This window comes from Lepidochelys olivacea, assembly GCF_965140295.1.
Source record: "Lepidochelys olivacea isolate rLepOli2 genome assembly, chromosome: 1".
In the NCBI taxonomy this organism is placed as follows: domain Eukaryota; kingdom Metazoa; phylum Chordata; order Testudines; family Cheloniidae; genus Lepidochelys; species Lepidochelys olivacea.
The window spans coordinates 81271842-81299351 of NC_140411.1; the positions used below are offsets into that span (position 1 = coordinate 81271842).

A 27510-nucleotide genomic window follows, 5' to 3' on the forward strand; every position below is an offset into this window, starting at 1 on the left:
ACCTGCTGCTTTTCATTCGCCATTGAATAATGGTTCAATTTGTTATGTTCAATAGTGAATTATATCTAATGCAAGCATATGATACCAAATAGATTCAGAGTTTACTTAGTGGAATTACTATACCAGGTTTCAGTTTTTAAAGAGTCATAGAAATTCCTGTTTTAGAAATCTAGTATTCCAAGGGACTCAGACAGCTACAGTTTTTGTAAAATTCATAATAAAAAAAGATCATCAAACTTAGAATACTACAGTTTACATAGATTGAGAAAACGGCTCTTTCCTAAAGAGGGGCTGAATTTTGGATAACTAGTTGTTTAGGATGCTTTTAAACTTTGTAGCCTAAATTTTACATTTTCTCAGTGAAAAAATGTATACTATCTATGTGAATAATACAGAAAAGTGTGCTGGTTATAGCCTGATGATTAAACATTTCTTCTCTCTGCCATTTTTATATCAGCAAAATCAGTGAATTGATATATCATTTAGAATAGCCAGAAGAGGTAATGCCCTATCAGTAGCTTAACTGACCACTGGATGTCACTGTTGATTTAATTTGAGAGAGATTTTATTCTGAGCGAGTTCTAGTATAAAATGCTACAGCTCCAGGTGTGACATGGGCAGGAGTTGTGCATGTTTTCCCCATACAGTACAGTACAGGTGTGACAGAGCTCATCAGTCTTAGCTCACAATTCCCCTGCAAAGAACGTAAGCCTCTCAACTAAAGACTGCTAATCACGCCACATTAGGTTGTGGCTTCAAGACGCAGGCAAATGTCTCCAAAAGATTGAGATGAAACCGAACCCACATTTGTTTGCAATGAAAGCAGAATTCAGATCTCCATTTTCTAAAGGTGAGAGCCATTTACTCAAAGGCCACCTAGCCTCCTTTAAAAAGGGTCTAAAAAGTGTACTGAGAAATTGTAAAAAGAAATTGAGACCGTTTAGTTGAGAGAGGAGACAAATTAAAAGAAAACAGGCTGGAAGAATACAAAATAAATGAATAGTACAGAGAACGCAGATCAGGCGCTTCTGTTTACTCGGTCTCACGTTACAAGAACAAAGGCATGTTCCATGTAACTGAAAGGCATCAAAACGAAAAACTGATAAAAGAAAATTATTTTATGCAAGGCACAATCAGCATGTGGAACTCATTGTCCAAAGTATGATTAAGGCTAAGAGGTTTGCAGGGTTCTAATAAGGGCTGGATATTTTTATGGATAAAAAGAAGGGTAAACAGAGTTAAATTAGTAAGGATTTTTCTAAAATTGAAAGGGATATAAACTCTCATGCTGCAGAGCATAAGTAAAGCAATAGCTGAGGGTGAGGAAGAAATTTTCTGTATGGGCAAGTACTTCCGTAATTACCTCCGGAGGAGGTTTCTTGCACCTTCCTTACATAAATCTGGTAGTGGCCACTGCCCAAGAATGAAACTTAAGGGGGGAGAGCTCCAATTTAGCATCCAATACCAAATTGGTCCTTTGACCCACTTCTTACCAGAAATTCTTGATACAGGGGCACTGCCTAAACATATAAACTAATGTAGCACCAGAGGAATTACATTTCTAACAGTTTTCAGAGTAGCAGCCGTGTTAGTCTGTATTCGCAAAAAGAAAAGGAGTACTTGTGGCACCTTAGAGACTAACCAATTTATTTGAGCATAAGCTTTCGTGAGCTACAGCTCACTTCATCGGATGCATCTAACAGTGACCAGCATTTATGAGGCCTATTACCATTATTCTATGTGGGAACCAGTGTATTTGAAAAAGTTACCTTTTGATGAATAAGCTGCAGCCTCAGGCCTATAGTTGCTTGGAATAGAGATTTGGATACACAACTGTCTCTGACCCAATGGAATACAATTGTATTTAATGTTAAAAAAGCAACTCTCAAATTATCAAGGCAGAGGTTTTTGGGGCCACAAAATTGTAAAAGGACAACAACTGGCCAAGAAAACCGAAACAATAAAAGTTCTGGAGGTTCTTGAGCTCCCAATGCATCCTGTCCAAACACATTTGTAAGTAAATGCTTTAAATGGAGGTATTTCCATAGTCTGGAAAAGGGCAAGCCAAATTGTTGCTGAAGATCTACAAATGGTTTCAATTCATCATGGTCAGTTAGCTGCAACATAGTCATAATTCCTCTCTCCATCAAATCTCTCCACATTAAGGTTTTGCCACTGATTTTAAGGCTAGGACTGCCTCTACATCGATGGAAGCAGAGCTTTCTAGCCAGTTTTGACCAAGCTTGCCCCACCTCTGGCATTGTGGGAGCTCTGGAGCCATCAAATCCATAATAATTGGATCCTACAATGCCTGAAAGGGAGAGAGGGTATACCAATTCTTGTTCAATCTAAACACAAGGTGTGGTCCGCATGGTCATCTTTACCAGCCACAAAGATGCCTGGCTTAACAAAAAGGATATGATAATTTTCCAAGTTGGGAAAACAAAAGCCTCCCAGACATTTATTTTAGGGATGTCCTGGAATATTTTTGGTGATCAGTATTCATAAATATTTCATATAAAAGGATTGCCATTGAAAGTCCTAATTTGAAAAAATGCCTTTGTGGGTATATCTGTCAAAGCATATGATTTCTGATTCCCACCCATTAATTTTATATCGTGAGAAGAATCCAAACTTATTAATGGTGTTTAGGTTAGGAATGGTAACCTTGGACTTAGATACAAATACAAGAGCATCATTCGCAGACAGAGTAGTTTTGTGCTCCGTTTGGCATACCCTGATGCCATGAATATGTTGATTTCCTCGGATGGCAATGGCTGAAGTTTCTGGAGCTAAATCAAATGGAAGAGGGAAAGAGGGCAGGCCTGCCTCATACCTCTCTGTAATGGAAAAGGGGTGGAAATAATACCATCGATAACTACCTTGGAAGTCGGGTTAGAGTATAAAAGTTTAATCCAAGCAATCAATTGGTTACCAAATGCAAACTTTGTTAACACATGAAAAAGATAGGCCCAGGCTATGTGGTCAAAGGGCTCTCAAGAAGCGACAGCTCAGGATTCTTTAGAATTTCCTGAAGCGGCAGTATCATCTGAGCTATGCTTGTTATGAAGGAAGCTACCTGATTCATGTGTATGATGTGTGAAAGACCTTTGGCCAGTCACATAGCAAGAGCTTTAGCCAAATTCTTAGCGTCACAACTGATTAAAGAAATAGGCCTGTAATTATTACATATTCCAAAATCTTTTCTAGATTGAGAAATAACTGAAATTACAGCTTCCCTTAGAGCAGACAGGAGAGTTTGCTCATGCTTGGCCTCATTGAACATTCAATAATCTAGATGTTTAATTCAATTGGGAACTCATCTGTGCCAGAAGTCTTTCCAACCTTCATTTCCTTGATAGCCAGAGTTAGTTCTGCGATTTCTAGAGGAGCATCTAAACGTTCCTTCAAACAGTCAGGACTGTGACAGAGACAATCCACTAAAAAAGTTATCTAGGGCGGATTACCTCCAGGTAAATAAATATAGTTTTGAATAAAACTTTTGAAATAGTTTATTAATGTCTGTTGTATATCATTTATTGCTACTATTGTGATTAGCGGCAACATCATCAAACAAAATAAAGCAAACATAACCTTTTGGGACAGAAGTTTGTTGATTTCATATCTTAGATTGATGAGGGACCTGGAGTTTCTCTGGGGAGGGCGCACAAGGATAGTCTACATCAAAGACCTTAATTTCCTTCAAAAATGTATCAATTCTATGTTGTCCCCATTTCTTTTGAAAGGTGGCGTAAGAGATGATACAGCCTCTGATGAAGGCTTTAAAGGCTTCCCAAAGTGAAACAGCAGTGGGGGCGTGTTTGGTTTTTTTTTTTTAAATTCTAAACCCTGCTGGATAGAATTAACAAAATGATGTAACAAACAGGAGCGAGGCCTTTAATCTTCACCTTTTAGTTGAGGGTTTCCTTGTTTTTACTCATTCTCTGCGTGAAGGCAGGGGCCAGCAGACAGATAAAAATGATCATGGTTTATATGGGGTTTGGAGAGTGGTTGCTTTTGCTTTGTTTTTTGAGGGGAGGGCAGAAAAATGAGCAGGAAAGGAAGGGATGAAAAGAAAAAGCACAGGTCCCAAATGGAAGAGTATCACGATTTGTGATGGGAAGAACTTTACAACTCTTAAGATTCATTTATCTACTTCTAAATGAGAAAAGAAGAGAGATGTTTGGCAAGGTTAACTATATGCATTTTACTCACCTCTAGCACTTATCATAACAAACTGCAACTTTCCAAGTATTAGAACAGGCACAGCCCCTAGGAAACCCTACAGCAGATTCAAGTTTAGTTTGTTTTAGGAGAAAGGACCAACTTACCTGTAGTGACATCATGTCTGGCCTGTACTGTTTACGGAAGCCAAGATCATACATGAGGAATTTCAGCATTTCAAAGGCTTGCTCCTCACTCATGTGTAGAAGCAGTACTCCAGCCACAAAGCTGATACCTTGGCAATAACCCACTTCCTTGTCCAGCAAAGAATAAGCTTTCAGGAGATTAAAGAGTGACAGCTGCCCTGCTCCCAGCTGGGTAGAGAAGTAAGGATGTGTAGGGAATGTCCTGCCTGATGTAAAAATAAAAATAAATAAATAAATAAATAAATATTAAAAAAAAAAAAAAGAGGTATTTAATTCTCAGTTCTCTTTTCTAGAGAGAAGAAACCCATAAAACTCCTCTCCTCTGTATTTGTAGAAGTTTCTCTTATCACGCCTTCCCAGAACATATCCTTAGAATTGGATTTAAATTATGAAACAAAATTTGGATAGTTGGTCATACTTTCTGACTAGGGCAATATCAAAGCTGTACTGAATAAAACCATATCTTGGGTAGTTCTAGGGCACCCATTGCTGCTGTATCTAAGCACTGGATAGTTGTTTGTTATACACTTGATTTATTTTTATTTTATTTTTTTATTTATGAAACAGAAAAAAAAATAGAAGTTCTGGAACCTATTATTTCCCCCCCAAAGTTGTACTATAGCTATTTCAGGTTAGGGCTAGGTTCAAGCTGCAGGATCCAATACTTTCTAGTTCAGTAGCACCGAGTTTCCAATCAGGATCAGGCCCCATTGTGCTAGATTCTATACAAACACACAGAAAGATAGCCCCTTACAATCTAAGACAACTGACATACGAGAGGGTGGGAGAGGAGAGAGGAGGAGGATCAATTTCATGCATTTGTAATTTTTAAAAAACAGAGTAAATAAAGTAACACCTGAATTCATGTTCTCCAAGAATAATTATTCTTAATGTTACCCTGATCTCCTCTCTCCCTTTTTCCCTTCATTTTTATTTGCTTTTCTGTCATCTCCCTCCAACCATTACTGACTGATCCATTGCTTTCTCATAAGTCAGCCAGCCTACATAGCCCTGTCCTCTCTTCACACAGCTCTGTTTTTCTTTTCATCCTTCAGGTGAAATCCTACCCCAACTGAAGTCACAGTGAATTTTACCACTGACTTCAACAGTGCCAGAATAATATCCTTCAAGTTTGTGGTTCACTCCTGCTCCACTCCAGTCCATTTTCTTCCTGCTCTGCAGTTACCCATGAATTTGATGAGTGCAATTTTGCAGGCTAAGTGTCTCCCATTGCAGACATGGTATGCATACAGCACAAACTAAAGGTGCAGGAGTGTTTGGCAAAGACAACACCGAAGGCAGCCTAGACAGAACATATGTTAATGCACAGTAGCATCTTTGTTTCTGTACCAACATGAAACAACCCAAAACTTAAACTAAAAACCAACGTTTTCCATTCACCTCAGCAATAGGACACAAAGTACACTTTAGAGCATCTATCAACCACCACAAAAGTACCTAGATCTACAAGGATAGCATGTTGCTGAGCTGTCAGCTGTTTCAAGAGTTCTTTGTACGAGATGTCAGGAGGTTGTTGTTTGCTTGGCAGTCCATGTCTTACGCGATGTTGTACAGCTAGAAATTGCCAAATTTCTCCCCGGCGGCTTTTTGGTACACCTAAAATCAGAGGAGAGAGAAAACGAATGCCCTGAGCAGCTGAACAGTGTGAAAGCTTTTATCCATAATAGTGACTTCTGTTTTATAAAGATAATGTCATACAATGCATTATAACTAAGGTTCCTAACTTGAAGGTTGAGAACCATGATAAAGACTTAATCTATATGTACCTCACAATAATAGTATAGTCCTTTTGTCTCCATGTATTGGCTAGTTCACATAGAGGTTTATAAGTCTACTACTGACTTCAAGCTAATGCTTAAACAACAAAGGGCTCATGATTTTAGGCCCAGATATCTCAGATTCAATTCCCAACTGGGGCATTGTGTTACAAGGGGTAACCCATATGGGAATTGTTAGGGTGAGCTTCCATAGCCAAATGTGTAACCCACACTGATGAACTGTGGCCCTCTGTCCCCTGTCTAGTGACTAGTCCACGTATAAAGGTTTATGAGTCTGCTACAGCCTTGAGCCAAGGAACTGGAATCTTTGTCTCAGAGTAGAGGTTCCTGCTTTTAAATCCAGAGGCCCTGGGAGAAATCCCCACCAATGCTAACCTACCTCGGGACATCACCTTAGATACAGTAGTACAGCTATGTAATCATTCACTTGATCTTTCTGCAGCACTGTTTCAATATATTGTAGGCACAACAGAATCAGTATATGTTCTCATTGCACAACAGTTAGTTGGTGTTGGGGAAAAAAGGCAACGGGCAATTTTTACCGATTTGGTGCCACTGGAACAAGCTTACTGAAGGTAGATTTGGTATAAATAATCTTAAAGACTGAACAAAAAAAGTCTCCCAAATGCCCCAGACAAAACACATCCTACATAATAAATACCTTCTTTCAGAGTGGTATGAATATCCTCCATTTCACATCTGATTTTGGCTCTGCAGTTTAACAACTTCTTATCCCAGATATTTATGACATCTTTCTGACATGTACCAACTTCAAGGTAGTCCAATTTAACTTTTCTTGATTGGAGTTCATCTCTGCTTGCTGGAATATAGAACATGATGAAGAGTATATCAGAGATCATATCAGAAATCAAATATCTCAACACAGCCAATGTAGTATCCAGAATCTCTCTTCTGTTACTGCATAGGACACTTTGAGTCAATGGACAAATAATAGGAGACTGACTTTAAATTAACTGTTGGGCTATACCTCTATTGACACATATGACTCAGATTGCTGAATCAAGAATATGATAAAGTCACAAACCAATGTACAAGAAACATAAAAGAAATCAGATGTGTTTCCTCCCCTTCCCACAACTGCTCCTTCTCTTAACTTTAGCAAAGCTTTGCTGAGTGAAATGACTATTCCACAACAGAATCCTTATAATTCTTAAACCAATGTTGATGGAATGAACAAAGGATCATCTTTCCATATTTCAAAAGACATGATCCGGAGTTCTGCTGATGATGGAAAGGTATTATCAGATGACTTTCTGTGGCTAAATGTTGACATCTCAGCAACAAACAATCGTGCAAAGTGATTTATCAGATAATTTTTACTTTATGTATATTGCACATTAAAATAACTTCAGTGTGAGAAACCTCAGACTTTGAATGCTCCTTCTGGAGCTGCAAGAGCTTTGGTGAAGTCTTTTTAGGAAACTTCTCTTTTAAAAGACAAAGTCAAGATCATTATCATTATGTGGTCCCACCAGCTACACTGTTCATAGTGGTCCTAATAGATCATGACAGTTTTAAATAGATACTTCGCACAGCAATGGGGTTCTTATTTTAGTATCCTTTCCCCTTAACACCATTGCTCAGAGTCACAATGCAGGACAGCAGAAAGTTATAAGAGTTTTTAATCTCCTTGACTAAGGTGCACCATTTGGTGAATCCAGTCTGATGCTCTACCACCTAATCTTCTCATTAGGTCCTGCTTTATGCTCATTTCTTCTAGCAACTCCTGGAGACTAACTTTTCTAGAAGAGCTGTCAGGTAATTCTGGATTTTCATGGAGGCTGAATTTCGATTTCTACCTGGGAATGTCACAGTAGCTCTTTTACTGTGCATTTGTTAGGAAGTGGAGGGTTTAATGCACACACTATGCTACTGATGTTGAGATTTAACCCACATGCAGTTCCAGAGTCCAATTGTTGCAAATAGTCTTTGATAATCATTTGAGCAGGTTACTTACTGCATTATTGCACAATATGATCCCTCAAGGATTCCAATAACTAAGTTTCACACATTTACCATGATCACTGTTGGAAGTAAGTTTACATGGTTCACTGAGGACCCATGATTTTTTCCCCAGATCAGAGTGATACAAACCAACACTGGGGATTCTATGGGAACACAGGACTTGCAAATCCAAATCAGACCCTCTGTCCCTCAAACTAGCTACCCTATTTCCAGAAATGGCCAATACCCGATGCTTCAGTGAAAAGTGGAAGAAACCCATGACAAGCCTCAGTTAATTAGGACACGTAGAGGATCAGAAATTAAATGTCTAGGCCATTCCACAAGTCTAGTTGCTGAGTATCCTTAAGTGCTTTATAATTTGTCCTCATCTTTATCTGACTGACAAGGGCCCAATAAAAAATTCTTGTAATTATTTGTATTGTGGTAGTGTCTAGGGGACCCAGTAGCTTTGTGCTAGGCACGAAGCATTTAGGAGAGCTCCTACTTCAATGAGCTTCAATCTAAACTTGGATATTACACCTGGATTTTTTTAAAAGTTACCTTTAGGGAACAACGGTTGTTCTTCAAAGGCAAAAAAACCCACTGATTTTTTTAATGCAAACTGTTGCATAAATGCAAGACCATAAGAATGTGAAATGCCTGTACTGCCAAAAAGGCATTCGATTCTGGCACCCTTATTACACTGAGTACTACTTTGCTCCGCAGGTAGTCCCACTGCATGTGGAGTAAGGTACTACTCAGTGACAATAAGGGCAGAAAAATTAGATTTCTTATAGATTTAATTGCTTGCTACCATCTTATCTAAATTTTCCTGTTGTGAAATCACCTAGAAATATTGTGTTTTAAAAAAGTAGCCTTTAGCCACTATCAAAATTAAAGCAATAGGTATTTGCTTCACAAATCTTACCTTCTGCAGAACAAATAGCTATTAGCATTCAAGTTTCCTCGAAGGCACAAAGAACAGTGGGAGATAATCTGTTAATATTTTAATCAGTACATTTAATACAACACATTCGCAGATAAGAATTGCTGAGAGCTATTTCATAAAGGGGTGGAAGTTGCATATGAAAAACAAAGCAATAATCAGTGCAATGAATATACAATTAAGAATCAGGCTGCCACTAGAGGTTTCAGCCCTTTCTGGGTTTACATTTTCTCAAGTCTGTAATGGACTGTAGTGTTGGGATACCAATCACCACTTGAATCAAGGTGTAATAATGAAATACCCTACTAGCTTTAATGTGCGTCAGCTTTCAATAGGTGCTTTCAACACAATATCACATGCTTGGACTATAATATCTCAACCAAACAAATGCAAAATTAATATGGAGACTGGGAAAGTTTCCAGAACAACCTATACCTTGTTTCAAGTCATCTTGTCTCCTCTAACACTAGGTAACCAGTGCCTAGGTTCCTTAAGCAAAGACACCTGCATTTACTTGGTGAGATTAAGTCCGATGTATTGGCAGCAATGCATTCTCAGCTGATAAATCTCCACAAGTCAGAGAACCCAGTGAGTTAAAAACTGGAATGCAGTTACACAGCACCCATCACTACACTGTTATTTTCTGGTTTTCACCAGGGAGACCAGACATGCACATTGAGTGTTAATCATTAACTAAGAAAGAGGCATTAGCTTTATGTTCTTTACTCTATAAACCACTTATTTCTTTAGCTGTTTTATCATTTGTTCTTGCAGAGGTCAGATTAGTTTCAAGTGTCTGGAATACCTGCAAGGTTTGAGATTTCAAGATACAAACAGCCCTTGCAGCAGTACAAAGAATCTAAAGGAATAACCATGTTCCCTACAAACCCCAACAGGCCTCTAGTATTTCTAGTAGTAGGCAAACTGGGAGGTAACACACTATGTGCTAAAGAAGTGTATTCAAGGGCATGCGTTTGCAGGCACATGGAAAGGCTTCTGCCATTTTTTCCTTCCACTCCCCTAGTATTCTTAGCATGGACTGGTGCTTATATGGTGCACTAAAGAAATGGAAGGTGGGCATGAGACTTTCACAAATGAGGATGGTAATGATATCTATGCTGAAAGAATCACACTGCAGCATAATGCCAGCCTCTGGAAAATTAAAGGCTTCACAGGACAACATATGCAAATTACCATTTGCAGTTTCTTTAGCGTAAAGGCACTAAGTGTAAATTAAATCTGTTTTGATTTCTACAAGTTTTACATTTAGACCAGGATGTTGACTACTACCTTTTGTAGAAGGAATCCTGAATAACAATGGTAAGACTCTTGGCCAAAAGGTGGATAAATGGGGGGAGGGGGGAGAAGGAGGGAGGGAGGGAGAGAGAGTGTCCAACTTTAGACGCTTATCAGGATCTGATTTTCATAAAGTGCTGAGCACTCGTCTTCTGAAAAATGAAGCACTTTTAGGATATTTTAAGTTGGGCACTCAAAATATTGAGGCAAAATACTAATTGCTTTTGAAAATTTAGGACCTTAATTACTTCTCTGGTAGAGTAAGAAAGACTGGAAAATATACAAGAAACATTTTGTTGGAACACCATATGTTTTTATGATTTATAACACCTATCTGGACAGTGCAATAGAAAATCATTCATTATCCTGTTGAAATGAGGCATGAAGGGACCAGTCCACCACTGTTTTAAGTATTCATGCCAGTTTGCTTTGAGATGAAAGAGGAATAAATCCTGTATGGTGGTCTGGTATTCCAGAAGCTGTTTGCCCAGGATATGTATTGTAATGGTTTGTATATATTTAGTATTCACAAGTATGCTGAATCTTATTCTGACAGAAAGCATGTTTTTAAATTGCAAAACTGACATATAAAGCATGTACTTTTATAAAGAAGGGGAACTTGATGGAGAATGTGCTGCAGTATATGCTATATGTTTGCTTCACCTCATGAAAAGAGACTGTTTAAATCATGGAAGATTTCGCATCTATGCCTTTTTTTGACAATTCTTGCCATGAAAAGACCAGAACAGTAATTCATATGCCAGCTGTGTCATGTTTTAATATGACCAATCTTTTCAAGTGTTTTAATCACTAAACCAAGGAAAAACTGCAAGTTTTGCATGGAACAGCAGTGTTTCTAAGATTGTAAACCTCAGTCTTGCGCCAATTCTATTTCTGAAACTACTGCATAACTTATAACAGCACTGGCCCTGATTTTCAGCTGAAGTAAATGGGAGCTGCTTGTGGTCTGGGCCTCTGAAAACCAGGCCCAGTTGTTTCTCTGAGTGGCTAACCTTCCAGCTTCTGGTTTTCTTTTTCCATTCGAAGCAGTAGGATTTGTTGATGGATAGCTTTTCTCCACAGACTCTGCAACTCTTCCGATTTTTTCCTCCCGCCAGCCTTATCTGGGGCATCCTCATTTTGCAATATCAAAGAAAGAGGGTCCTCCTCCAAGGCTGGAGCAAGAGGGGACAGTGGCAACAATTCATTCCCCTCAAGCCCATCTGCAAAGAATCACATAAGTATCACTGGAAATCCAGATTACATTGGCTATACATGCCACAGTGAAGACAGCAATTTCTATTGTCACATTCAGCAACAATGCACCTGATTAGAAGCGAAAACCACACGTTTCTAACAGTGAAGACAACATTTTAAATGAAGCATTAAAGTCAATGGCTATATTGAGAACCCCTCCACAAACTTCACTCCAAGTTACAAAGGGCAGTTTAATAGTTGACCACTCCCACTGCATCCTTATTACTTCTTTCTACAGTCAAGCTTGTTAACTGCCATAGTTTGCTATATGTTCCGCCTAGCAGAGAAGCCATGTTTTTCTGTCTGTTAACACACAGTATTTGTGCAATAAATCTATCAGTTCATCTACAACTGCTGAACTGAGAGAACTTCTGTAGTGGATCCACAGCTGTGAAGAGTGATATCGGAGCCATATTAACTAGTCAGAATTTTGAATTTTTAGAAGCAATTTCATGCATTAGTGCATTTAGGAGACCAGTAGATTAACTTCTAGAACTAAAAAAGAAAATAGGGAAGGGTGCTTAACATCCAGATTGTTTTCTGTTTGGGACAGAACACTGTCAAAATGCTCTTTTTAAAAAATAAATATTCTTGTGTCTTATGTAAGTAGGGTGTGGCAATATTTGCTGACAGATATTTTGATCACTTAAAGGCAGTTCTTGCAGTTTCTCTGCCCTTGATGACAACTATAGCAACATGCAATTAGTTTGCCTCTGCTGCTAGAAACACCAGTTCAAAACAAAGACTCAAAGTCACCCCAACGAGATATTTTCCAAATCTGGTTCAGCAAGTACGTTACAATGTTGCATTAAGTTGCTTCTCGTTAAACATCTACTTTTCTTTCCAGGAGTAACCAGCAATAGCATATGAACAGTCTGCTTTCTTTGAAGCCCACCGACCTCGATGCTGCATTGTTGAGGGAGATTTGTTCATGGGTGAAGCAACCCGCAGGAAGATTCGCTGCCGCCAGGAGATGCGGCGGGGGGTAAGAGTGACCCCGCTGGCATTTACAGACTCGTTGCTGCAGACGGACGAGGTCCTTTTCCTTCCCTCCCCATCACTGGAGGAAAACAAGCAGAGAGCACAACCAAAAAAAATCAGCTTGAAAACAAGTTGATAAAGGTTCATTTAGTACACAGAAACACACATGCATATGCTGGATCAGTGTTAGGTAGGCAAAGCAGATCATGATCACGGACCACAACCTGAACACAATTGCCAAATGATGCTCTGAAATTCACTCCAGACAGCAGGTAGAGTGAGTGCTTAACCTAGTGTTCAGAATTAAAGCTTATCTTTTTTTCAAAATTCCATTTGAAAAACTAAGAGACATTCCAGTGCAGCAAAATAAACTAATATTCAGCCTTCAAAAGGCTGCAATTTGTTTTCCCTTCAGCCTGAAGAGGATCTGATGCAACACATTGAGGTGAGGACATCGCTTGAGCACAAAACCCAACAACTCATTTAATTGGCAGGACAGACTAAAAGTAAGCAGGCTCATGAGCCCAAAGGTGGAAGTGCTTATGGCTTCAGCAACTCCCTCATGAATCATTCCCTCTTCTCACTCTTCAGGAGATGGCTGACAGTGACAGGGAACAAGGGGACAACTAGAGAGTGCTCCCCCTTTGCCCCCCACCGCCTCACACTAAAGGGGGAGTCTGCATTCTGTACCAGCATTCCCAGCAGAAGGAGCAGAGGCCAGGAAAGCAGGGGAGAGAGATCCTGTCACAGTGCTCTAGAGGAGACTGATCTCACCCCCAACTGGCACGTAGAAATGGACCACAGGAAGCTGGCTGAGCAGATAATACTGATGGAGGAAGAGGCAGCAGAGAGCAAGGTGGAGCAGGAGATTAGAAGGAAGCTTTCCCCTGTGAGGTACAGCGTTCCCTCTAATTTTTCCCCACCCATGTGTGGAATGAATTTTGTTATGTGTGACATATGTGCACCAATACGGAGGTGATAACAAAATTCATGTGGCGGGGTGTGGGAGGGGACTCAAGGCTAGGGCAGAGGTGGCGAGGGCTCCAGCTGGGGGTGTGTGTTTTGGGAGTGGGGCCAGGGATGAGGGGCTTGGGTGCCGTGGGGCTCCCTGGGGCTACAGGGGGGAGAGAGAGGACTTCCCCCCCCCCCCAGCTCTCTCCCCACAGCAGCATCTGGGCAGGGGATGAGGGGGAGGCACCTGTCCCCCAGCCAGTCCAGGGTTGAGCTGGATCAGGACCGGGGGAGGGGTGTCACAGCAGGTCCGGGGCTCGGGGAGAGGCATCTCTCCCTGCTGCAGCCCTGAGCGCCTGCGTGGCACTTAATAGGCAGCTGCACGGCTGCACAGCTTAGAAGGAACTTAGGTGAGGTAGTTATAATTGTCCACTATGGGGCTTAAACACCTCTCTCTAAAGCATCTGGCACTGGCCATTGCTGGAGACAAGGGGTAAAATTTTGAAAAGCACTTAAGTCACGTAGGAACTCAAGTCCTGTTGAATTTCATTATTTGAAAGTTTTACCCAGGACACTGAACCAAACAAACCACTGGTTGAATCCATGAGGGCAGTGACTATATCCAGCTCTGTTCTTAAAAAAAAATCTTGGCTGACTCTGTTGCAACTGATCCATCCCTGCACTCCTTCCATGGCTCAGCATGTGGCAGTTACACTGGCCTGCAGACACCTACAGCTTCATTTACAGAAGGCAGATGTACAAGTCAAACAAATCTTTACCAATCCTAATTATTTAGGCAGAATACTGCTTGGACAAAGCACTTGCAGTAGCAGCTGATAAGGACAAATAGCACCAGCCATCCCCAAATGGACCTGAGACAACCCTTAACCACAGAGGTATGACTACACTCCTGGAATAGGCTTCTGGAACACATTCAGCAGAGGAAGAAGGGGTAAAATGGACCATTTATCTCAAAGAAGTGATGGGGTTTCTGTACTATATGGAAGTCCTCTAAAAGGGGGATGCCAGAGATTTGCCTGTGCTTGCCAGAGGATTACCGTGTACTCTGTTAGGGTTCAGTTGCAGCACCTCAGGTCTGTGATGTATAAGAATCTGAGATATTCGTTCCTAAAGGAGGTGGGTGGCACTCACTGGAGTTTCTCAAAGAACACCTGCATAGGACTCTGGTTTACAGAAAGTCTGCAGTCCTTTAACAGTGCTTTACCCCACACTGCCATCTGGGAAAGACGACCACCAAAGCCTCAATACTAAGATAAAATTAAAAGGGTGTATTTTAGAGGTTTACAAAGCTAGCAGGGCAATGTCACAGGTAACTATCACTGCACGCTCAACCAGTGGGATGACAATGCATCAGGAAGACAGGTTGAAAGTGTCAAATGAGGAATACTGCAAGGCTGCAACTTTATCATAACGGGTTGTCAGGACACTACAGAACATTGCATCTATAGATGCAGCTTTTGGCAGGAAAGTTCTAAAAGAACCAGAACTTTTCATGCCCCCAGGACCTACAGTACTTATATAATTTTGTTAATCCTCCATGGGTACTGCTGCTACAGACTCCTGGATCTATAGAAAAGGGAGGGCTGACAGATCAACAAGTGCTCACTATGATATTTAGGAAGTAAGTCTGTAACGGAATGTTACAACAATTTGCATCTCTGACCTCTCAACTGGTAAAAAAAGAGAAAGCATGCAAGTGAGCTAGACTATGTCATATTAAAAGCTACAGTTATGTTAGCTATGTTGCCCTAAGCAACATGCTGAATCAAGGTCACATATGTACCTTCATCAGAGCCAGTTCTGGTCTTTGGAAAACTTCAGTTTACTGAACTTTAAAACAGAATGATTATGCGGTTTATCATCTGAACAGAAGGACCACATTAAGTCTGTATGTACCCAATCTATCCTGTTTTTTGTTTTGTCTGCCAATTCATGGACTGCAGGTTCAACAGAGATTTAGCACCAGTTGGGAAACTCTTCTATTGAATATCGTAAGCTGAACAATGATCCATTGTAAAAGCTAGGATTAGCTTTTGGATTAGCTAGTGCCACATCCTACCACAATAACACTGAAAAATCCCAGTTTTTATCTTTCTGTGGCCCAATAGTTGCCTTACACATTTTCTGTGGATAATAAAAGAAGGAATACTATTTCTATTATATACAACTACAGAGAATGTTATGTGAATACTAATCTAAATGAGGTGATGAAAAGAGTAGTCTGAAAATCATGACATGTAACTGCAGAAGATACAATTCATTTTGGGCCAAAATCTGCTCGCTTTATGAGAGTGTCAATGGGACAAGTCATGCAGGTAAAGCACTAGGATTTGGGTCTATTAATTAATTTGGTACAGAGGGATTACTAAGGATGCAAACTACAATCACTATTTACATTTATTCAAATGTTTGCATCATGCATTAGAAAAATCAAGCTCAATCATTACAAATCTTACAAAAATGTAACCTTGAGAACAAGAAAAGAAGCATAACCTCTTCTTTTTATCATTCTTTATACAAATAATAAAACCAAAACCATTATTCTAGCACAAGCCCTCAGAAGGGGGATGCAGTTTGGGGACATACAATTCTGGGGCAAGTGACTGAGAAGAAAAAAGTGAAACAACACCAGTGTTTTATTTTCAGTATTTAATATGTATAGAAAAATTAGAGGTGGAGAGATAGCTACCACACATTTTAGTCTATGGTTTAATATCGCACCTTTCTGACCTTCAGTATGTACAATGTGATGAGTTACTTGTGCTTCACTGGTTGTTTCTCTATAGACAAACATGGCTACCATTATGTACTTCACACAATAAGTCTCACATCCTTGGACATTTAAGATAAGTTGGTAATTATGCATTATCTTCCAAAATTCCCCTGTAATTTTGAATGACTATCTTAGTTCCTCATTTCCTTTTCCAAAAACAATTGACTATTGTAGAGGTAGTTGGTGTCAGACTTATGCACACAGCTTGAAGCATACAATGGGATACACGTGGCTATTTAAAAAAGTGTGAGGGATTATCAGAAAAAATATTCTAAATAAACTAAAAACAAACAAGCCATAAAATAGAGTGTCTTGAAATTTCTTAAATTCTACTTTGATAGTTTGCCTCTCTGAGCTAAGAGGACCTAAATTTAAAGTCTGATCTGAAAGGTATGTAAGGCTGTATTACAGGGTAACAGGAAAAGTAAGTAACCCACACCTCAAACAAACATTAATGTTATTTATAAGCTCCACCACTAAGATGAGCAGATGGAACCAAAAGCTGGCCAAGATGGATGCAGAAATGGTCATACCAGCTCTACCATATGTTCCCAAACTTTCAAGTATATGGTGATAGATTTCTATACAACTATCTTAGGTATTGCTAAAAACATTCAACTCAGTATCTAGGCCTAGTGGGCTGCATTCTGCTCTCAGTTACACTAATGAAAATCCAGATTAGCTAATTTCAGAGGAGTTACTTCAGATGTGTACTAGCCCAAAACTTTAGTACCTAGGTAAGGCAGGTGCATGCTGGAGGTCAGAGGATCAATAGCACTATAGTCACCCCACTCTGAACTCAGTGGACAGCCAAACATTAACTCCCAGCTCCCCTCAGAGGGAGAAGTTGTCCAGGCATGGATATAGATGCTAATGGGTAGGGCCCTACCAAATTCACATCTGTGAAAAATGCATCACGGACCGTGAAATCTGGTCTTCCCTGTGAAATGTGTCTTTTGTGTACTTTTACCCTATACTATACAGACTTCACAGGGGAGACCAGCGTTTCTCAGACTGGGGGTCCTGCCCAAAAGGGAGTCATGGGGGGGAGGGGAGGAGGTTGCAGTATTGCCACCCTTATTTCTGTGTTGCTCCCTACAGAGTTGGTGACTGGAGAGCGACGGCTGTTGGCCGGGTGCCCAGCTCTGAAGGCAGTAGCGCAGAAGTAAGAATGGCAATACCATACCATGCCACCCTTACTTCTGCACTGCCTTCAGAGCTAGGATCCCAGTCAGCAGCCACCGCTCTCTGGCTGCCCAGCTCTGAAGGCAGCGCTGCTGCCAGCAGCAGTGTAGAAGTAAGGGTGGCAGTACCATGACCCCCCTACAATAACATTGTAACCTCCCCCAAAAAAACCTCTTTTGCATCAGGACCCCCACAGTTACAACAGCCTGAAATTTCAGATTTAAGCATCTGAAATCATGAAATATGACCATGAAATTGACCAAAACGGACCATGAATTTGGTCCCTTACTAAATGAGGGAGGCAACCTAGTGACAGAGGATGTGGAAAAAGCTAATGTACTCAATGCTTTTTTTGCCTCTGTCTTCACGAACAAGGTCAGCTCCCAGACTACTGCACTGGGCACCACAGCATGGGGAGGAGGTGGCCAGCCCTCTGTGAAGGAAGTAGTAGTTCGGGACTATTTAGAAAAACTGGACGTGCACAAGTCCATGGGGCCGGATGCACTGCATCTGAGAGTGCTAAAGGAGTTGGCAGATGTGATTGCAGAGCCATTGGCCATTATCTTTGAAAACTCATGGCGATCGGGGGAAGTCCCGGAAGACTGGAAAAAGGCTAATGTAGTGCCCATCTTTAAAAAAGGGAAGAAGGAGGATCCTGGGAACTACAGCCTGGTCAGCCTCACCTCAGTCCCCGGAAAAATCATGGAGCATGTCCTCAAGGAATCAATTCTGAAGCACTTAGAGGAGAGGAAAGCGATCAGGAACAGTCAGCATGGATTCACCAAGGGAAAATCTAATCCAATATAATCTAATTGCCTTCTATGATGAGATAACTGGTTCTGTGGGTGAAGGGAAAGCAGTGGATGTGTTATTCCTTGACTTTAGCAAAGCTTTTTACACGATCTTCCACAGTATTCTTGTCAGCAAGTTAAAGAAGTATGGGCTGGATGGATGCACTACAAGGTGGGTAGAAAGCTGGCTAGATTGTCGGGCTCAACGGGTAGTGATCAGTGGCTCCATGTATAGTTGGCAGCTGGTATCTAGCGGAGTGCCCCAAGGGTCGGTCCTGGGGCCGGTTTTGTTCAATATCTTCATTAATAATCTGCAGGATGGTGTGGATTGCACCCTCAGCAAGTTTGCTGACACTAAACTGGGAGGAGTGGTAGATACGCTGGAGGGTAGGGATAGGATACAGAGGGCCCTAGACAAATTGGAGGATTGGGCCGAAAGAAATCTGATGAGGTTCAACAAGGACAAATGCAGAGTCCTGCACTTAGGACGGAAGAATCCCATGCACCGCTACAGACTAGGGACCGAATGGCTAGGCAGCAGTTCTGCAGAGAAGGACCTAGGGGTGACAGTGGCCGAGAAGCGGGATATGAGTCAACAGTGTGCCCTTGTTGCCAAGAAGGCCAATGGCATTTTGGGGTGTATAAGTAGGGGCACTGCCAGCCGATTGAGAGACGTGATCGTTCCCCCCTATTTGACATTGGTGAGGCCTCATCTGGAGTACTGTGTCCAGTTTTGGGCCCCACGCTACAAGAAGGATGTGGAGAAATTGGAGAGAGTCCAGCGAAGGGCAACAAAAATGATTAGGGGTCTGGAACACATGACTTATGAGGAGAGGGTGAGGGAACTGGGATTGTTTAGTCTGCGGAAGAGAAGAATGAGGGGGGATTTGATAGCTGCTTTTAACTACCTGAAAGGTAGATCCAAAGAGGATGGATCTAGACTATTCTCGGTGATAGCAGATGACAGGACAAGGAGTAATGGTCTCAAGTTGCAGTGGGGGAGATTTAGGTTGGATATTAGGAAAACCTTTTCACTAGGAGGGAGGTGAGACACTGGAATGCATTACCTAGGGAGGTGATGGAATCCCCTTCCTTAGAAGTTTTTAAGGTCAGGCTTGACAAAGCCCTGGCTGGGATGATTTAGTTGGGATTGGTCCTGCTCTGGGCAGGAGGTTGGACTAGATGGCCTCCAGAGGTCCCTTCCAACTCTGTTATTCTGTGATTCTATGATTTTTCAACATGAATTGAAAACAAGTTGCTTCGAGAAGGGGTATTTTATAATTGCTTCTAAAGCTACGGGAATTCCTTCTCTACACTCCCTCTCCCCTGTCCCCACCCCAGTTCTTTTTGTTGTATCATAACATGTGCACTAGTAAAACTAAAACTGCAACTGTATGCTATGTAATATTAATTGCCCAGCCACACGCAGGCATGTGCGCTCTGCATTTTCAAACATAGGTAGGTAATATCTGACAGTATAAACTGTTAAACAGCCAAAAAGTAGAATCGCTAGAAAGGAAAGGGTTGAAGAATCCTGCAAACAGCTGAACTAAAAACATGGATGTTGCTGTGGCATCTGAATAATTTCCTCATTAAAAATGTTCAGCGTGCATTCTCATAGTAAAGATTCCATACATAAAGAGCTCAATTTGGAAGTCATGCAAATGCAAAGAGATCCCTAAAAATGTAACTGACTGAAGTAAAATAAAAAATTTTAAAAAATTCTGATATGTTGACTCTTTCTGCCTCCATAGAAAATAACAGTTTTGGATTTTGCTTATAATGGTCCTTTCTGTGTCTAGCAAGCACAAACAAGGCTTCTGGCAAGGTGAAGCATGTTTGTATGTGGTAGTCATTGCCTGCTAAAACATTTTCTCTGAAGCATGACTTAGAGCTCTGGTTAATATACAATACAGTATTCTACATTCTGTTTCTACTAGGCACTCTCTTCGCAGCTCAAGTCTAAATAAGGAATGATCATTCTCAGTAAAGCTGTTGAACAAATACTCTTTGATCCTTAATACTGAAATCTTTTGCATATATATAACCCAAAAAATGAAATTATAAATACAATGAAATGCATCAGGCATTTCTCAGTTTGTACTTTAACTTTTCAACAGCCAGAACATAAATGTGAAGATAGTTGCCTTGTAGAAACAGAATGTAGAATACTGTACATTAACCAGAGCTTTAAGACATGCTTTATAGGAAAATTTTCAAGTGTCTGTCTGAAGGATCAATAACCCATTTTCTCATTTTGGCAAAACTATATTATATTAAAGCACACCAGTATATCTGCTACCTCTTTGTTAGAGACTACATGCTAGACAGTACATGCTATGTTGAAAACTAGACAGCTTCTTGAGACAGCTGTTATGTACGACACACTTTGTAACTTACTGCTTATTTTCATTTAACTGCAAATACAAACTGTTCTTCACCTTATCTAAAGCTTACTTTCAAAATACATCTTTAAAGTACCCTCCCAAGATTGCTCTACCAAGAAATAAGATCATGTTGAATTACAATACTTACCTGAAATTTTTTGTACTTAAAATCACTTCATTACGACTGACCCAGGAGTAACTCTTTACTCTTGCTGTTCATGTCAAGATTTGCATTTTCTTCAATTTGCTTTCACTTCAACTTCTGCTTTTCTTTTCTTTGATGCAACTAACTAAATAGCAGTTGGGTAAACAGACAACCTGCTTCACTGTTTGAAAACTAAATGGACAAACAAATCCAGTACAAATGATCACATGGAATTTAAATTCTTTGACTTGGGCTGGCATAAGGTTAAGAAATAAAGTATTCCTCCCTCAGTTTAAATCTCTTTTGGTCATATTTGCTGTCAGTTATCTTTAATCTGAAAGATGATTTTTCTGCTGCTATTTTGTTCAGAGATTGCTCCTAAATCCTTTGCTTTTCTTAGTTGCTAGAGCACTAATAATTTATTGTTAGCAATAAAATATTTCAAAGATTTGGAAAGCATACTAACTCAATTACACACTGAACTCACTGGTAGCCAGTCAAAACACAACAGGTAAAACAGCATGCTGCAGCTGGGACACAATTTAAACTGGTGAGCTCTAAACTGGAATTAACTTCTTTCCTTGTTGCAAAGTCCATGTAATTATTCGTGTCTTGCACAGAAAAAATAAGAATCCACGTCAATAGTCTAGCCATCAGGAGCAACCCTACAACAACCAAAGATTCCTGAGATGAAGGAAACAAGATTTAAACGAAAAACTGGATTTTGCTTTCAAGCTTCAAAAGGGTTATTTTAAACAGTCAATTAAAAACACCCTCACCCCCACCCTGTTAACACCTAAAAATGGTCTTAAACAAAAAGAGCTCGGAGTACAAATTCCACCCTAAACTTGCACTTGGGCAGAAAGCAGTTTACCACTGCAAGCAAAATCTTTCCATATTGAATTCTGAGAGGTTCCGAGCACTAGCAACATCCATTGACTAAGGCAGAGTTGAGGGTGTTCGTTATCACTCAGGAATCGTCTCTGTGAAGTTACGATACCTGTTAATGGACAAACCCTGTTAACAATGGGGAAAGTCTGAAGAGCCTTACTCAGTCTTCTAATGAAACCAAGTCTGAAGTCTGACAGAATAAGACTTGGATAAGGACCAAAGGATTTGTCCTAATGATGGCATTTTAATAGAGTACTTCCAATGACATAGCACATTTTATTCTAAAAGGGCCAGATTTTTAATGGTATTCAGGTGCCTAGTGAGATTTTCAAAAAAAAGTGTTGGGGTGGGGTTCGGCACCAAGGTGCTTTTGAAAAATCTCACAAGGCACTTAAATACTTTTTAAAATCTGGCCCGAAGTGCTTAACACACGCTAACGTTTTTTCATAAAAGCCAGTAATTATCACCAAGATACTTTCACAAAGAACACATATTGTCCAGCTAAAATGAGATAGGTTTGTTGTGGGAAACAGACATTAGGTCTCTAATACCTCAGTATATTTTTTTTTAAATTGGCTATGAGTATTGCAATGAAGATGTGGAAAACAAAATACTCAGAGGATCACATTTGTGTATCTTTAATTCTCACTTTGGTACCACCTAAAATAGCTGCACAGTTTAAGCAGGGCTGCTTTTTACTCAACAGCTGTACAGTTTAACTGGTATTTATTGTATCTGAATAAACCCATCCAACTACTATAAATCAAACATAGCTGTTAAAATTAGCTCTGTGAAAAGTAAGCTGACACACACTCCTGCTGCCCATTAAGAGTTGCAGTAGAACTGCCAGTAGCATGAGCACCCCCCCCCCCCCCCGCAAGCTACATATAAGTTACATGACACCTCAAATTGCACAAGGGGAAGACAAACAAGAATTTCCCTAGTAACATATACATTAACCACTAGGTGTTGTGAACAAGCCTTCAAAGGTTCGAAAACCTGTATCGGAGGATACTGCATTTTCTTAATATGGAAAAAGGTGGTGTGAGCCAAGATATACATGAAAAACTCCTACTGATCTCTGCAAGGATCTCTCTTACTACAACAGCCAGGTTTGTGAAAAGATACAAGTGGTTTGAAGTTATAATTAAGGGCCTTAGAAGTTAAAACAAAAATCTACAGCTTTTTGCCTTTCAAAGAACTGTTGTATTACACAACCTGTTTTTTCGTTTTTGTTTTGTTTTTTTTTAATATAAAGTTTCCAGACATCCCAGGAAAGGGAAAAAAACAAAAAAAAAGCAGACTTTTGCTACGTGAACCTATCAAGACAGAAAGTTGTCAGCAAAAAAACATATATCAATCAAACCACAAGAAAGATGTGAACTTCCTCTTTCATGCCTCAACCTGATGGCATGTTATGATAGTTTCACAGTAATGTGAATCAGAGAAAATCTAATCTAGGAAGAGAACATCATTTGGATGATGCACTTAATTCTCTTTAAACCAAGCCAAATTATATGGATTTGAATGTTTGGGTGACTGCTGTTTATTACATAGCTACTTTATCATCACTCAGTTTTAACTGCCTAAAGACTGTGATATCTCATCTTCACAAACATACACTCTGGATCAAAAAAGGAGAGGAACAGAAAGAACAGGATGTGAAATGTTTTGCAGAGCTCAAAGTAATGCAGATGAAACACCATCAGTACAGAATTTTCTAATAAAACCTCTGCATTTTTCCCTACTGTCTATTTATATTGACAGACAGACAAGATACTCTGAAACCAGGGTTTAACAGCCGTGTTAGTCTGTATTCGCAAAAAGAAAAGGAGTACTTGTGGCACCTTAGAGACTAACCAATTTATTTGAGCATAAGCTTTCGTGAGCACGAAAGCTTATGCTCAAATAAATTGGTTAGTCTCTAAGGTGCCACAAGTACTCCTTTTCTTTTTGAGATAAACCCTGTTGCTAGGATTAACCACTAATTTTCATTTAAAAACGCCACACTACAGTGCACAAGATCCTTATCTAATGTATTATTCAAAAAGTGGTGTTTTACAAAAACAGATTTTGAGACAGAGGGCCACATTCTGCTCTATTACACTAGTGTAAATCTGAAACAACTTCATTGACTTCAATGGAGATTTTTACACTGGCATTATTGAGATTAGACTCTGGCCCACAACATAACAGAAAAATAAAAAACTGACTTCTGGTAATGACCATATCTCACTCTGTGTGGAATTAACATTCACCCTTCCCCAACTGCCGGAAACACAGGTGCTTATCCTTAGTAAGCCTGGGGCAGGCCTGCATTATGTTTATAGACAGAAAGGCAGGGCCATTTAAATATAAAGTGATAATCAAATACTTCCACTTTGTGCTAGAATTGTGGGATTTATGGAGACTCCTCAGCATTAACCGAATGTAGATGACTGTTGACACCTATTGTCTAACAAAGTTATAACTCCCAAATCAATCTACTGCAGTGAAATAGAAGTAGGATTCTGAGTCTTATGAGAAGAGGGCACTTCCTTCACCTTTAATTAACCCAATCGGAAAAAACTCTATGCTAGAATAAAGGACGGTAAAATGATGGCATTGTAGTCAGTATTGTGAAGCTTCACTCAGGATCAGGGCCTCTCTATGTCGGAACTGGATAGATATGCAACTAGATAGTGTCCCTGCCCCCCCCCCCCCCAGTTTATAACCTAATTTAAATGAGTGATTGCAAGTTCATTAGAAAGCAAGTGGGAATATGATTTCCTTTAGACACCCCAAAAACTTTAAAAGCAACTTCCCCTTACGTATCACATGACTGGACATTTATGCATAAACATTCTGTCTGCAGACAGACAGATTTCAGATCAGGATTTGACAATAAACCATCTAAGACAACAACTGACAGACATTGGTGCCTGTGCAGCGGAGGAAGGTGGGGGTTGGACAGTCAAGATAGCCCCTGTCATGGCCCCAACAGGAGAATGGTTTCTTCCCCACATCAAGGGGAATCAGCAGTTATTGCAACAGTCTGCAGGGTGACAGAAGAAAAGCCAGTAAGTAGTGGAGTGCACAAAAGGCCGATTGGAAGACGGACTGGGAGAAGAAAGGGAGTCTGTTTTTAAAAAGCAGCTGCAAAAATCATGAAATCAGAGTGCGAGACCAATATCTCAATCACTACAGCTCTGATTCAGGAAAACACTTAAGAATTTTTTCAATGCTCTCCTGAATCAGGGCCTATGTTTGCAAGCTTGAGGTTTTGTTTGTTTGGTCTATCTAGGTGCTTATGTGGCCTTCCCACAGCATCCTCTTTTTGCCTCTTTTAGACTGTAAACCCTTCAGGGCCATGATACGGTTGTGAAGCACCTAGCAGTGAGGGATTTGATTAATTACTGAATGAAACACTGTAAACAACAAGGTACCCCCTTTTCTACCACACGTATCAAGGCTGCACGTTAGCAAGGGACTAGCATATTACGCACGTTTTGTGGTTCTCTCCCCTCATTTTAAAAGCTTTACAGAATGATTCATGCTGGTGGTTAGCCAAACAATGACACTTTCCATGCTGTCCCACAAAACACAGAAAGGAGAAATTAATTGGTGAAATGCTCACAAAAAGCCTCATGTACTGGTATTACAAATCAACGCAGTAGTTTTGCAGCACTGTGACAACTGTAACTATGTGTGGTTACACCCTGGAATCGGATGTGCCTTGTTACTTTTAATGAGCATTTCTACAGTCAGTTCATCAATTCAGATCAACTATTGAGAAAACCTGTTAGCACAAGCGACATGTTTCAAAGCACCAAAATGCCATTTAATTGACAACTCCATGTCATAAGCCAGCTGCACTGAAGAACGCGCTGCACTGCAGGCATAAGACAGTCCTCTCACCTCTTGGAAACGTCATTTTCAGACTGCTGGAGCAGCCTGCCTGAGCTCTGGTAAAAGCTTTTCAGGAAAGAGGGGGCAGAGAAGGAAGAGGGAAGTCCACTCTCACTACGATATCGTCGTCGGGCTACAGGCACAGGACTGAGTGCAGGCAAGAAGACAAAATGTAGCAAATGTGTTTAAGTGTGCTGGTTACACAGTTAAAATACCTACAACTGTTCTAAATATTGCGCCAGCTGCGGCCTTGACTTACATTGACTGTGTCCCCAACAAAGTCAATAGAATTGTACAGGATATAAATTGGGGCAAAAAATGGTTTAATAAATCAAATTATTGCATTATGATGAAATTAGAGACACCAGAATGAAACTAAAGTATAGGCAGCTAAGAAAACCTCTTATTTCTTTAGTTTTAGTTAATTTCAACAAGACAGAGAAATACCCAGTGTTTGTAATGCACTTCAGTGGTTCCACATTTATAGCAAAACTTACTTTGATAAATAAAAAATACCAAAAAGATTAGAGTGGGAATGAACTAGGAAAGTGAACACATTATAGAGAAGTTTAAGAAGAATATTTTCTCAGTACATTTAAAGGTGAAAACTTTTTCAGAAAATTCAAGTGCAAGGTTATTGTAGAAATTGCCACTGAATTACTCAACACCAATTTCAAAAATTTTGGAAAATTCAAATCGTACATATATGTTACAAAGAAGTCAAATCACATAACGTTTCAATAATTAAGGAAAAAATAAAAACCTATTTGAAGACATATTAGAATCATTTCAGTTGCTTTGATATAAATATTTCATTCTGTGACAGAAAGGAAGAACAACCTAAGATCAAGTTGTTGTGAAGCTGTTGTTTTGACTGGAAGCTTGCTGATCATGCAACTTAAATCAGTGACTTCTTGAAGACTATTCCAAAGCAGTGAAGTCAGCAAGTCTTTAAATACTAATTGCTAAGGTTTCCTGTCTGCACACACCATCTTGGTCAGTGAAAAAAAAAATACTAAACTTATCTGCCAAACACAGGAACAACAACATTCTGATGAACTCATTTCAAAGCTTTTTTCTTATCCTCTCCCGCACCTCTATATGAAACAGAATCAACTTCATAAGTAAGAGAGTCACTTGTGGTATTAACCTCATCATTTTAATAAGCATATTGAATGGAAAAAAGAATTGCTACCATTTCAGCCAACATGATTTTTAAAAATATATTTCTAAAAATGTAAACGTGTAAAATGTAGAGGCCACCTCAGTAGTTTGGGAAAAGAATGTTACCAGGTAAGAGGAATCAGAGTCTAGGGCAGTGGTGGGTAACATGTGGCCCATCAGGGTATAGAATCATAGAATCATAGAATATCAGGGTTGGAAGGGACCCCAGAAGGTCATCTAGTCCAACCCCCTGCTCAAAGCAGGACCAATTCCCAGTTAAATCATCCCAGCCAGGGCTTTGTCAAGCCTGACCTTAAAAACCTCTAAGGAAGGAGATTCTACCACCTCCCTAGGTAACGCATTCCAGTGTTTCACCACCCTCTTAGTGAAAAAGTTTTTCCTAATATCCAATCTAAACCTCCCCCACTGCAACTTGAGACCATTACTCCTCGTTCTGTCATCTGCTACCATTGAGAACAGTCTAGAGCCATCCTCTTTGGAACCCCCTTTCAGGTAGTTGAAAGCAGCTATCAAATCCCCCCTCATTCTTCTCTTCTGCAGGCTAAACAATCCCAGCTCCCTCAGCCTCTCCTCATAAGTCATGTGTTCCAGTCCCCTAATCATTTTTGTTGCCCTTCGCTGGACTCTCTCCAATTTATCCACATCCTTCTTGAAGTGTGGGGCCCAAAACTGGACACAG

At 40.1% G+C, this 27510-nt stretch overlaps 1 protein-coding gene across 3 annotated transcripts in view; it reads right to left on the reverse strand.

Annotated features, from left to right (window-relative positions):
- Positions 1-27510, reverse strand: part of TBC1D4 (TBC1 domain family member 4) — a 158263-nt gene that overhangs the window by 11523 nt on the left and 119230 nt on the right. For all 3 annotated transcript variants that reach the window (XM_084622579.1, XM_084622580.1, XM_084622581.1), the window contains exons 11-15: positions 12533-12693; positions 11390-11599; positions 6831-6989; positions 5829-5987; positions 4332-4576 (exon numbers count right to left, since the gene is read on the reverse strand). In XM_084622579.1, the coding sequence (XP_084478705.1) occupies positions 4332-4576; positions 5829-5987; positions 6831-6989; positions 11390-11599; positions 12533-12693 (934 nt within the window). The remainder of the gene's footprint in view (positions 1-4331; positions 4577-5828; positions 5988-6830; positions 6990-11389; positions 11600-12532; positions 12694-27510) is intronic.